This window comes from Crocodylus porosus, unplaced genomic scaffold (genome assembly GCF_001723895.1).
Source record: "Crocodylus porosus isolate Cpor-Errol unplaced genomic scaffold, CroPor_comp1, whole genome shotgun sequence".
Classification (NCBI taxonomy): Eukaryota; Metazoa; Chordata; order Crocodylia; family Crocodylidae; genus Crocodylus; species Crocodylus porosus.
This window is the reverse complement of record NW_017728947.1, coordinates 40,937,999-40,951,652: the sequence shown is the minus strand read 5'-3', so window position 1 is coordinate 40,951,652 and position 13,654 is coordinate 40,937,999. Positions and strand designations below refer to the sequence as shown.

General features: G+C 43.7%; 1 protein-coding gene across 2 annotated transcripts in view; it reads right to left on the bottom strand.

The window, feature by feature from the left end:
* Window positions 1-6,133: 6,133 nt before the first annotated feature.
* Window positions 6,134-13,654, bottom strand: part of CD82 (CD82 molecule) — a 56,726-nt gene continuing 49,205 nt past the window's right edge. For both annotated transcript variants that reach the window (XM_019551986.1, XM_019551987.1), the window contains exons 7-9: window positions 11,175-11,354; window positions 10,502-10,585; window positions 6,134-8,291 (exon numbers count right to left, since the gene is read on the bottom strand). In XM_019551986.1, the coding sequence (XP_019407531.1) occupies window positions 8,214-8,291; window positions 10,502-10,585; window positions 11,175-11,354 (342 nt within the window). In that variant the 3' untranslated portion in view covers window positions 6,134-8,213. The remainder of the gene's footprint in view (window positions 8,292-10,501; window positions 10,586-11,174; window positions 11,355-13,654) is intronic.

Sequence of the window (13,654 nt, the reverse complement as noted above, 5' to 3'; positions counted from 1 at the left end):
GGGGGGGGGGGGAAGCAGATCTTTGCTGCCCCCACGGCCCCACTCTGCATAGGGGGCTGTGCATGGACTGCTTGTGGCGCGCAGTGCCATTTTTGTCGTCTTTTCACAGCAAGCATCTCCCACTGCTGATTTGTAGAGGGGCCCCACTGATTGGCTGAGAGCCCTGCCCCTTGCGCAGCCCTGCCCCTTGCTCTTGATCGACGGAGGGGCAAGGGTGCACAAGAGGCAGCCTTCTCCACCAATCAGTGAATGGAGGAGGGGTGGCTGCCATCTTGGTGGATCCCATGCCCTGGTGAGCTGCAAGGCCAGGCCACAGCAGCCCCAGGCCCCCACTGGGGAGCCAACATTTTATTTTTAGTAAGTTTTTTCTTTTTTTGGCCATTCTGCACAAAAATCACAGGGAACATCAGGGTTTGGGACGATGGCAGAATCCACCTTTTTTTGTGGTTCCTGCAAAAATTGCAAAAAATCACGAATTAACTAGATCCCTACACATAAGTGAAGGAGGGTACTTTAACACAGTCTTTCCTTCTGTCCAGGTAGGACTCAAAGGTTTGGCTCACAAAATGAAGAACCCCTCCCACCCCCCCTTAAAGTATAAGTATTATTCTGGTCATAGTTTCCAAACAACCTGAAAGAAGGCACCAGTCAAAACATATTTGGATTGTGGAGGCCTACAGCTGAGATTTAACCAAGAATATAAGCTGCTGGGTACAAACATCAGTTTCCTTTTTGTGAAACTGGAGAAAGTTATTTGCTCTTCACCAATCTGACCAAGGCAACTCACAGCCCCAGAGCTTCTAGGCTACAAGAGCTTGCATATGCTAGAAAGCTATACCAGCAAAGCCCAATACCACACCACCCACTAGTGGGAATATACTATATATGCTAACAGTTTTTGCCAGCTTGAACAAAAGAGTAGGATAGCAAAGAAGTCCATTTGTACAGTTGCTTCTACTGTAGGGCTATTTTCTAGTATAGAAGTGTCTGAGGCAAGAGACAAACTATGAATAACTGAGGATGTATTTTCTGTTTGTGGAACAGCATGGCAGCTACTGGCTGAGAACAGTGCATTTGTGGGAAGACTTTAGGTCCCACAAATACAGCTGTTCTCCCTCCCCTAAGCCATGTGGGGGAGTCCACAATGTATATGGTCTCTTTGTAGCCATTCTCTGACAGCAGGAAGAGCCTGCAGAGACTTAGTGCCACCTAACCCTCACCACCCCACAGGAATGGTCCCAGCTAGGGAGCCTGGAAAGGCACCAAGTGAAGAGGGGGAAGTACCTTATGATATTCACTGTGAGCTATTCAGTCATGAAAAAGTGTTCTTTAGTCATTATATTCTCAGTTCAAATTCCACAAAGACTTAGTCTGTGGTGACTTCCCATCTCAGCTCTTAATTAAATGGGCAAGAAAAAAAGTTTCAGGAGGAACATTTCCCCATGGGGTCAATTATATCAGCCTCCAAGCCCCCTGCAAGCATGCAGAATGAGGTTTACTTACCAGCAATGGCAACAGCAATACTTCCATTTTGTAAATACTATATCTGGGACCTTACTCCCCACTCAAGGCCATCGTAGGTCATGGCCATAAACTTGCGATCTTTAAGTTTGTGCATTGGGACTTGTTGGGAAGACCTGGAACCAGCAATTAGAACATGACTCATCTTTTAGTTTTACGATGCTTTTTTTTTTTTTAAAATGACGGCTCAGGCATACCTGGTTCTTCTGGCCAAGACAGACACTTCTTTATTAAAAAGCCAGCCCAAGAGCCAGGCAACATTCACTCAAGGTAGGAGTACAGAAGCATGCCTAAGAAGAAAAAAAAACAAAACAAAAACAAAACAGAGAACATATTCATACCACCTAAGAGGGAAAGGTGAAAGAAGCCTCTGGACCACACTGGTCAGCTCCTCCCAACTTGTAAGAAACCATGACCAGTTTAATATTTATATGGTGTAGGTTGATCTCATTTCTAAGGCTTCTTCTGCCTTGTAAGGGAATGGATGCGAATGCAAAAAAAAAAAAAAAAAAAAAAAAAAAAAAAAAAAAAAAATCAGAATGTACATAGATAGCTGACATTATCTTCTCTAAAAAACTGTGACTTGGTACCAAATAAGACCCTCCAAACACAATCAAGACAGAAAGAACAACACTTTTCTTATATAGTAATGCCTTGTAATAGTTTTGTCATTTGTGATTTTCATGATTTTGGAATTAGTTAGTTTATTGACTTCCACAATAAAGCCCATTCTACAATTTTCAAAGTGAAAGCACAAATTTTCATAAAAATAATTGCTCTGCTCTTAGCATATAAAAATAGCTTTACTTACACTGGATAAATTCACTTATGCCAAGGCCTAGAAGCAGGTCAAAGGCTTCATATCAAGACTTATACGACTTACTACAGCAGCTTTTTTGGTACCTGATCATGCTTAGAAACACCACATACCCAGCTGCTTTGCCACATGGAGGCTGCTGATCCATAGGGAACTACTTTGAGGGCTGTTGCTAGAGGCCAGCTGAGCAGCCCATACAAGATGCCATGCATAGCCAGGACTTACAGAGCAGAGCCATTGTACCTTCCATACCATTCTGACAAGTTCACACCACAACAGCCTTTTGATTTTTGCTCTGTGGATAGGAATAGCCAATTTTGGACAAGCAGCTCTTAAGGGCTAAGTACAGAGTCAAAAAGCCAGAGGCTAAATTGATTCAGCCTTTGCAGGTTAGTCTAAGCTACAAAGAATAAACCAGTAAGCAAATGAACAGACATTTACTTTTGATTCAGGAAATGCAGCCACATGCCTGCAGTGGTTCAAGCCAGAAGGCACTAGAGCATGGCTCTCCAGCACATAGCCAACATGGGCTGTGTGCTCCTTTCCTCTTCCTGGTGCCCCCAAGGGATTTGCAGTCCACAGTCACAGCAGTAGAACTCTGTGGGGCTGCTCTTCACTTCCTCTTCCAGGTGCCTCTGGGATTTGTAGTCCATTTGCAGCCCACACCAAGTAAACCCGCAGGGCAAGGCTGCTCTCTACTCAGGGGAAGGCAAGTTTAACCCCCTTCCTTGATCCCAGTCAGGGTTTGCCAGTGGTGTGGGAAGACAAGCAAGTCCGCCAGTGAACCAGCTCTTACTGCTTCAGCTAGGGAGCATAGAGGGTGAGAGCAGCCCTGCTCTCTGGAGTAGACAGCACAGCCTGACTCAGGGCTGAAAAGGATGCTGGGGGACTGCGATTTAAAACTTGAACCAGGAAGGGACAGAAGTTTCATAAGCCAGTTTGACCTAAAATCGGTTAGGTCTGATACTATATTCAACCAGGTTCATCTTAAACCAGTTTCAGCCATTTTGAAACTGGTTTACATGCCCTGAACTTCTGTCGTTACAGGTTTAAGCCAGTTTCTGATCACATAAGCCAGTTTGTGTGCAACTTCTGTCCATAGCTAGGGAGTCAAAGCTTCCCTGGTTCCAGCAGCAATCAAGATAGTGGTCAAGTTATCCTTTACGGAGTTCTACAGCTTCATCAATTCCATTTTCCAGGAAGTTTTTCTGCAGCAGTGGTGTTCGTATACTGCCAGTGATCAATACTGCTAGTGGGGAAGTAGACAATTTCCTCAACCACTACAAGTAGAAAGAGAACATTTCTTTCTCTACCCTGATATAAACCTTAGCATGCCAGAATAGAGGCAACACTAACTGCTGATCCTCTACACCTTTACAGACAGAAGAGGGGGAAAAGGCAGGGCAAAGGACAATAGTGGAAGGGAACATGCAGATAGGCAACACCTGCTTTTAGGGTGCCTCCATAAAAATAGGACAAAAGTTAGTTTCTCGACTTCAGTGCACAGAGCAAAAAAATGCAATCATTAATTTTTGTAATACATTCTTGGCTCTTAGAACTTTCCAGGAGCTTCCTACTGCTGGAAAAATCCCCATCTCAAAATGTAGATGAAAGGATAATACAGCACTAATAAGGGCTGTATAGTAGAGGTGCACAAAGCTTCGGTTGCTGATTTGATTAGGAGAAGATCCAGCCCAATTCAGAGGCCGAATCACTGAATTCAAGTTGAATTGGGAGACAGAAAAAAACCCTCCAAATTTATTCAGAAAAGATTAGGAGGTTTGGAGGGCAGTCTTTCACGGGAACAGAAACTGAGAAGAGGGAGGGGGAGCAGGGGGAAGACTGACATCTGTAGCTGACCAGTGACTGATCTTTCCTGCCCTTGAGTCCCCTTCCAATCACAATGCTCTAGGGGAGGGACATAGACACAGCACATAAAGCTTCTGTCTGCAGCCTTTCCATCCCTTTTGTGAGCTGCTTCTGCCTGAGCACTGGGAAAGACTCCTGTTACAGGCTATCATCCCTGCTGGTTTCATCCCATTGTGCCTTAACAGACATACAAAGTCATGCATGTCATGAATTTTGCTCATCAGCACCTTGGGGTGCAGTTTTCCAGAAACCTGCACCCATCTCCTTGAAACTTGGCAGGTTTTGTGCCCTCAAAAGGGGCTACCATCCATGCCATTTTCATCCAAATCTACCAAAAAAAAATGACAAAGTTAAAAGGTATTTCAGCAATTTCCTATTATAGTCTACGGCTGAATCTTTCCGAATCTCTTTGGAATCTTCCAAAGCTGATTTGGCCGAATCCAAATCCAAAATCAAATACTTCCCTATTTGCACAGGCCTGTTGTATAATCCTAAAATTTCTATGGAGAAGCACTACCCTCTAGTGGTAGAATGCTTGAAGTGCATTCAACAGAAAGAGGATAAGGACCTAAAACAGAGGCCAGCTACATCCACCTGATGGGCAAAAAAGGTGACTCACTAAACAGAAGTAACACTATTAGATAGCATAATTCTGTTTCAAGAGCAATATAGTGCATCTTGTACTAATTAGGAGTTAAAGTTGAGGTTGGGAAATCAAGAATCCAGCAGCCAAAAGCTAGAAATCCCAGCCTCTTCGCGTGTAGGCCACTAAGGTCTGAAGCACAAGTTTACCCATATTAGAAGGGGAACAACTATATGATATGGCCTAGAGGGGTTTATTACAGCTCTAATGTGTACTACAGCTCTGACCTGATGCGAGATCTTGGACAGGGCATTTCACATTTCAGCTTTAAATTCAGTTTTGAGTGGAATAGAATGTCGCCAACTAAAAAAGGTGCTGAGGATTAGCAAATTTTATGTCTGTACAGTCCTTTGAACAGCCTATAATACTCATCTGTGATTCTTGTTCCCCAATAGGTGGCGATGGGACTTCATTAGTAGACAAAGGTATGTAGGGGAATGAAGACAAACTGTTTTGTATGCACAGCAAATGGCATGTTACAGCTGAGCCAGTTGACAAGAAGAGTCAGAGTTTCTAGCTCATACATTGACTCTCAATCCTAGAGATCTGAATTGATTTGCATAATCACCCTGGTCATTTCTCAATAGCCAATTTGCTGTAGACATAAGGACTCTCCAAGCAGCCTATAAAACATAAATTTCTCACCACTCCAGGCAGCTAAGTGTCACTTTATTTAGAGATGTCATTCTTATGTGTGAAGGGCAGCACCAGACTGGCAGAGGAACAGTCTTTGCTGTAGGCATAATGGGGACATTTAGGGGCACCTGCTAAAGGCACACATTTCTCTAGATAGACAGCATTAGCCTCTTGAATCCTGTTAACTCGACACAAGCACCATTTCCTTGGCTAACAGGTAGCCAGCCTACTGCCACCAATTCTTCAGCCATGCATCTCAAATTAAATCCAACATACATTTCCCTTGAAGAGAGGACTTGCCATGCCATTTTTACTCAAATGCCCCCATAAAAAGGCTGAACACTTCATTCCTATGACCCAAAAGCAGGTGCAAGGTTCCAAGCAGCAGAGGCCATTCTCCACAACACTAATTCAGGTTTCCCTCGTAGGTAAGCCTCCAACAGCACCTCGGCAGCCACCACCACTACCACTAGGTGTTTCTTAACATCCTACCTTTTGATGCACTGATCATGGCTATGCATTCCCAGTCAAAGATAGTCTTATGCAGAACAGGAAGGACAGAAAAAAAGTGAAGCAAACAACCACTAGGCTTTTTTTTTTTTTTTAAGCCAATCTCTTTATTATAGAAATACCCGACCCTATATTTAAATCTGTACATGCATTTCTTCCAGTGGGAAGAGCTTCCTTAAAAAAAAAAAAAGGTGGGGGGGAGAAAGAGGGAGAGAACATTCTCTTTCTGCTCAGCACTGGCAAACAAACAAACAAACAAAAAAAATCAGAGAACAAGAGCCAAACAAATAAAGAAAAAAAGTGTAGGGAACGAGTTTTAGTGCAAGGGGTAAATGCTAATTTTACTAAATCAGGAAAAGGAAATGGCACATCCCCCCCAAAAGCAAAAATGTTCAGCTGGAGGAGATCTGTTCAGGGGAGGGAGATCACAAGCGAGTCTAGGTAAAGAAAGCACAACCTTCCCCATGCCAACTACCTATCTGTGCATAACTGCCCCTGGAAGGATTACATCCTTGGTGAAGAGGGAGCCTAGCTAATATGGCTCTTTCAGTTTTTAGCTTTGCTGCCAAGCCCCACATCCCTGGGAGAGTGGAGTGAGGGGAAAACTTTCAACTTCTCCCTTGCTAGAAGGGAAAAAACGAGCAGCTAGCACCTGGCATATACAGAGACTATTCCCAAGACACGGCACAGGGGGTCCCTACCATCCCTGGAGCCATGGTACACATTAGGAAGGTAGACTTGCCTATCAGGCACCCTGTATCCAAAATTAAGATAGTCTCTTTCCCCTCCAGGGCTAGAGTCTAAATAAAAGGTCTTTTTACCTCCTTTAAGACTATGATTTCCACGCACAGCTGCAGGAAGTCACCCATTTCCAAGCCTTTTATGCTGTGTGACTGGATTCCAACACAGCTTTTAAAAAAGAAGGAAGGAATCCTTTATCTAGATCACCAACTTGTCAGTTCTTTGTAAGTGCTGCTGGCCAGTTAGAATCAAGCCCATGATCCTGCTGTCTGGTACAGAATAGAGTTTTCCTGGACCAACTTAGACTGCTATTGGCATACCTGCTGAAACCACCATCCTTTACAGGACACTTATGATCTAGGCACCAGTATCAAGGATTCTAGACCTTAAATGACACTTAACCAGCAGGCCAGATACAGTTATGAGAGGGACTCTTGATCAGCGAGTTCAGGAAAGGGTCCATAAATCAAGACAGCAATGGGAGTGGTACCCCCCCCCCACCCTTGGTACAGAGCCAGTAATCCAACATACACTTCCATTTTAACATGATTAAAAACAAGAGTTAGCAAAATCACAGATCTATAAAAATCAGAAAACACATAAAAATCACTTCTATAAAAAGTTGGCAGCCCAAGAATACAACCAGCAAAGCCAGCCTGGGCTGAGCCCATACTATACAAGTCTCTAAAGTGCCTCAGAGCCAGTAAAAGGGCAGCTGATGATAGGGACATGCAGCTAAGGAAGTCCAAAACCCACATGCACCTGTTCCAAGAGCAGCTCAGCAGCTGGTGTCACAAGCTGAGTGGGCCATGCTTGGAATAGCCAGGCTTGACTCTTTCTAGAGATCTATCCACCAGTCAAGTGAGGAAGAGAAAGAGTACATGTGTGTGAAAGGAAGTATTTGGTTTACCTCCCCCCTCTAAAAAAGGGAGAACTAACCAAGGGCAATGATTAGTGCGAGGAGAAAAAAAAAAAAAAGCGCAGAGTTGCAAGAAGGAAGTGGGTCACTCAGAGGCATCACCACTAGCAAGCCAAGCCCTGAAGCTTCCTGAGGATTTATTTGGGGGAAGAAGAGGAGGGAATCTTAGATCTAGTGGAGGAGTAATCTTTTATGCTGTGTTATATCAAATAGGCTGGCAGAGAATGGAGATTGGGAAAGGGTTGCATAAAATATGGACCAGGCAGAAAATCCTTCCCACCCCCCACCCTCTCCCTCAGGCTGAACTTGCATCATGCAATGCCCTGGTAAGGGGCCTGCCTCAGTGTCAAAAATACAGGAAAGGGCAGCCCAGGGCCTGCAGGTGTCACAGGAAGATTCAGATCATGTTGCAGCTCCAATAGTTGCTTAGCAGTGTGGTGTTAACAGTGTGGGATGTCACAGGAGTAATATTCAATGTTGATTGAACAGCCTGGGTACAAGGCAGGAATGTTTCGTTTGCTCCGCTCTGTGGTGTGGCAGCGCTGGGGTCGACAGACTCAGGACTTCGGCACTTTGGTGTAGTCTTCACTGTGTATATTCTTGCAGAGTGACATGGACAGCAGCATGCCCAACAGCTGGCACAAGGAATTGGGAAGAGGGAAGATCAGGCAGGTGCAGGCAAAGGAAGAAACATGCACATTGGTGCTACTTCAGGTTCAGTGATCAGATGGCCCCCATCAGTACAGTAGGCTGTTAACAGCCAGCAAATACAGGCATAGTCTTGTACTAGAAGACAAGTCTTTAAAAGTCTCCCTTACTTAATATATTTACTCAAATCTAAAAGATGACCCTGACTTTAAAATGACCCCTTAATAGTTAGATTCTCTGGTGGAAAAAAAAAAAAAAAAAAAAATGTATAAACAGGTTACAATTTCCAGATATATAATCTAATTATTGGAGGTTTGCCTTGAATTTGTTCCCCTCCTACTGCTATAGCAACAGAAATAAATCTCCGGTGGGAGTGGTGGGGGGAGGAGGAGAAGGGGTCAGGTGGCCTCCTTAACTTCTTCCTTCTTACTGTCAGACCCTGCTTGGGCTCTGTTTTCTCCCTGAGTGTGTGGGAGTGAGGGGCAAATTTAAAGACAGTGACTTTACTATAGGTATGTTTATTTCAATTTGCATATAGGGAAATTACTATGGGTACTCAGACTTGGTTCATCCAGAATTGATGCAATATTCCTTTTTTGCAAGCTGTTGCAAGTTTTAAATGCAGGCACTTCATAAAACACACACCTTTTGAGCAGCACTTATATATACACACACACATTTTTACATAGTAAAAACTATGCATGTTATTAGTTCAAAAGCAGCAAAAGGTTTATGATTTACCGCAGTTCACTGAGTCTGCTGGGGCCTAGCCCAGTGTTTCGAACCATGATGATCCACACTTCAGCATTGGTCAGGTACGTGTGCGCATTCCAGATAGCCTCGCACAAAGGATCCATACACATAAGTAGCTCCCTACTGACGTCTGAAACTGGGCATTTGTCACGAACCCTGGGATCCTTCAACAATTTATATGCAGATGAGGTTCAGAGCTGCCTGATCCAGCTTCATTTAGTGTGGCCCTGCCTTCCACGCATCTCATATGACACGCTGAGAGAAGGTGACAGAGCCTCTCATCTAGAGATAAGTTTGGTGATGTTTGACAGACATTTATGGTTGATGAAGAAATAGGAATCATTGGAACTGGGAAAGGAAGGTGCTGCTCAGCTGTGGGAATTTAAATGTATTCACTGTAGCTGTTCACCATGAGTGGAAAAGAAGTCAGTACTGAGGGGGGGGGACTGAGGACAATAGGCACTGTATCTTATTGAGATAGGTGGTACTACCTTAGCTTTGTGGTAGGTGCCAACTCTGTGCATGCTCAGTGAGTGCTTGAGCCTCAGAAAAAAAAAAAAAAGTTAGTGCACCCACAGAGTTGACTGCATGTTTTAAGAACCCACACTTTACTGGAAGCAGCAGTGTGTTATTTCAACCTGGCTCTGTGGTATGTGTAAATCAGGTGCTTCAGCAGAGTTGTGGTGCTTTTAGATAAGCTGATTCAAATCAGCTATTAGATAAAAAGCCCCACTAAAGCACCAGATCTTTACAAATGCTGCAGAGCCATACTGAAGTAATGCACTGCCTCTTCTGGGCATCCACAGGGTTCAGCGCTGCCTTTTTTTTCCCTTTTTTTTAAAAAAACGAAAAGTAAGTCTGCAAGCACCTAACACAAGAAGCCAAAAGTTGGTGCCTATGGTAGGTGCCCATCAGTATGTTTTCCCATACATGGGCCATGGGTTTTACAGGTATGCTCAGTGTGGACTTCACAGCTGATTTCCATTACTAAGCACTTGCTGCTCCTAGCAACTGGGTATTTAATGATTTTTTTTTTTTTTGTATGTGAATATAAAATGAAAGGCTCCTTCTGATTGGGGGTAGGTGGGAAGAGGGCAGGGAAACCTTACCATATTCAAGTAAATATGGTAGTTACTACTGGGATTCAACTAGTTATAACTGGTTAGCCACATTCTTCATCAAGCATGCAGCAAACTGCTAGATACCAGATATGCTGGGCAGAACCCATCTAACCTGGGAACATTTCTCACACAAATTCCAAATTCCACTCTATTAACTGACAGCCACTAAAAAAAATTTAGTCAAGCTTGACAGGGTGTTCATGGCTGTGTTTGCTTTGAGCCCAACAAGCTAGCACCAGGGCTGTAATCCAAACCCCATGACAGCCTGAAATGGCAGCTTAACATTAGCTTAGCAGGTGTGTACAGAGCTGTGACAAGCTTACCTCAATAGCAGCAACTCCTATGCACACCCCAAGAATGATGCCAAGGTTGTCACGTAACCAGCTCTGCACACCATCCATGCAGCCCTGGGGAGGGAACCCAGTTATGAGTAAGGTGCAAGAGTACAAAGTAAGAGTCTACAACAGCAGTTCTTAGCCTTTTAGGTTTGAGACACTCCCACAGAAAAGACAAGTGCCAGCTTTTAGGTTTTCATTCAGAGCACTTGTTACCAAGAGCATTAGAAGACCACCGCAGGTCAGGATGCTCTGAACACGATCGATTCCTATTTGGAATTTCTGGGTTTAACTTGTGAATCATATTTGCATAACTAACAGTGCTAGCTGTATGTGGTACCTCAGGGTACCCTTGAAAGGATCAAGGTACCTCAGGGTGTCATGATACTCTGGTCTACAAATAGCAAAAAAGGAGGGAATAAAAGATGGTAAATGTGAACAAGAGCCAACAATACTGTTGAGTAGCCTTATTATGAAAGGATTCCTCATCCTCATTCTGTCCCAAGCCTGGGAAGTACACCCTAGAGAAGAGAACTAGAATGGCCATGGGGAAGCAATGGCAAAAATAATCCCTGAAGTGGGCTTCCCGCTCTCCAGCTTCTCTCAAGTACTAAGGAGCACTTTGGATGGGGGGGCCTGTTCAAAGCCTAAAGACACTTACCTGAGAATGGACAGGCCACCAGTCAGAGCCCAGTGTGCCATTATCAGTGTCCATAGTACAGAAGCCAAAAGGATATGAATTGTTGGAAGAGCAGGAACAAGGATAGGATGTGTAGCTTTCATTTTTGAGGAGTGTGTTATTCATCCAATCTTTTGGTCCATCCCAGCCACAGCAATTCAGCTAACAATAAATACATAAAATAAAATCATTGGGTTTTATTCCCTTTAAAAAGAACTATTAGTGCTTAGAAAGGAGGGGCTGGTACCAGGTACATCCTCTGTGTAGTACCTGTGAAGCCAAAGCTTAGGTGATTGTTTTTGATCTCACCTCAGCAATGTTAGAACACTTCTGGCATCCCAAGGTCATACTGAGCATGTGTTCATGGGGCAACTACCTTATCAGTGTCATTTGCACAGCTTGGCACTGAAGGATATTGCTGTGTTTAGATCAGTGGTTTTCAATCATCTTTTTACACTGAGGGTACCCCTTCAAAACTTTTATATTAGCTTTTTAAATAGGGTACCATGACATGCTGAAATGTATTTTGAATAGCATAACCATATTATACAATACTATGTTAAGTATTAATCAGTTATTCATTTACTAGATCTTGTATTACACTCACCCCATGGCCATTGCTGCTGCAGCTAAGTGGACCCAGAGAGTGCAGAGCCAAAAAGGTGCATGCTCCTGTCACCCTTCTGCTGCAGCCCTTCCCAGCCCAATCCTACATGGCATCTCCCAGAAAGATGTGCAGGACAGTTCTGTTTTCATGACATGCATCTGAGCCAAGCTGAGAAGTGGTTACAGCAGAAAGGTACACTAACTACATTACATTATGCAGCCAAGCAGGTCTTTTCCACTGCAGTTCTTCCCAGTTCAGTTCCAACCTGCCTCCTCAACAGAAGCGTATGGGGCAGTTCTGTCAAATGCTGCTGCCGCCACTGATCTCCAGGCCACCACCATGGGGTGGGAACTGTCCTACGCTCCCCACCTCTCAAACCAGGAACAGCCGTCAGAAATAGTGCACCTGCCTGCATAGTGTAATGCAGGAAGTACACTTTTCTGCTGCAGCTGCTTCTCCATTTAGCTCCATATGCCTCCTGAAAATAAAAAGGCACAGGAGGGAATTTCACCCTACAGCAGGGGAAGCACCAACATTACAGCACCCCAGCTGAGAACCACTGGCTTAGACCATAACTTGCTTCATGGTCAGTCTTCAATCCAGACATTGAAACCAAACTATAGAAATTACAAGACCTGGTTTGAATGTACCATAGCATCAAAAGTTGCCTTACAACATGTATTCTTCATAATACCTCTTGATGGCAGCCTAGATCATTACAATTTAAAAATTTATATGCATTTCTTATGCTTATGTCTATCTTTACTGTTTTCCATACTGCTTTTGAAGAGCCATCTTAACACCAACCTCTTCTCAAAGAAAAAAGAGAAAGCTGAAGGAGGTGGTGGGGAAGAACGGGTAACACATGCAAGCAACAGCATTTTGGCTAAGGATGGTAGATATTTACATGTGGTAGGTTTGAGAAAGACTCATGCCCAGGAATCAGAGGGAGACCATTAAAAAGGTTTAAAGCTTCTAAAGCAATTGGCTAAACTGAATATTTACTTAAGACTGGGGGGGGGAAGAGGAGGAATAAAAAAAGTAATTTTTGGAACAAATCCACCCATGGATTGCCCAACTCAACTGTCAACAGCAACCAAAAACCACTACAAGATGGTTCACTTACACCTGAAACTCCAGGCCCAATGTTATTAATAAATACAGCCAGCTATTGGCACAGGGCTAGTTTACAAAACAAGCTTGGGAACAGAAATTTCTATTTGTAAAGAGATTCCAGTAGATGGGCATCTGTAGGCTTAGAGGTAGAGGGGAAAGAGTCTAGTAGGCTGCCTTATACCATACCTGCCACTCACATATTCAAATGCTTCTGCCAAAATATGGAACAAAGGTTGCCAAAAGCAACTCAGGAGGAAACCTGGTATTTAGATTACTGATTTAGAGACGATATCAGCACTTAAGGGGGAGGGGAGGGGAAGTGTGGAATAAAATCAGAAGTAGTCACACAACACTACCACCACATGCCTCTACCTGGATAATATTTAGGCTTGGCAGGATTCAATGTTTAAAATTGATAAACATTTTGCCTGATCCTCACAGACCAACAGGAAAATAATAATTTGTTGGTAATCACTGAAGTTTATAGAAAGGGGGATGTTAAAAAAAAACCTGGACAAGGGTAAAGAAAATCCAGAGTACCAGCATTTGGTATTTAGCATTAGTACCAACATGTTTTAGTTTCATTGAAGGAGTCTCAGAAAGAACATGCACCACTCCAGGGAGTTTGAGTCTGAACACCACAGCCTGACATACCATGATGTACTACTGCAGAGATACCACACACTGAAAGCCCACTGGGCCCCTCACGAGTCGAGACTGAAGCTATTTACCCATGCCA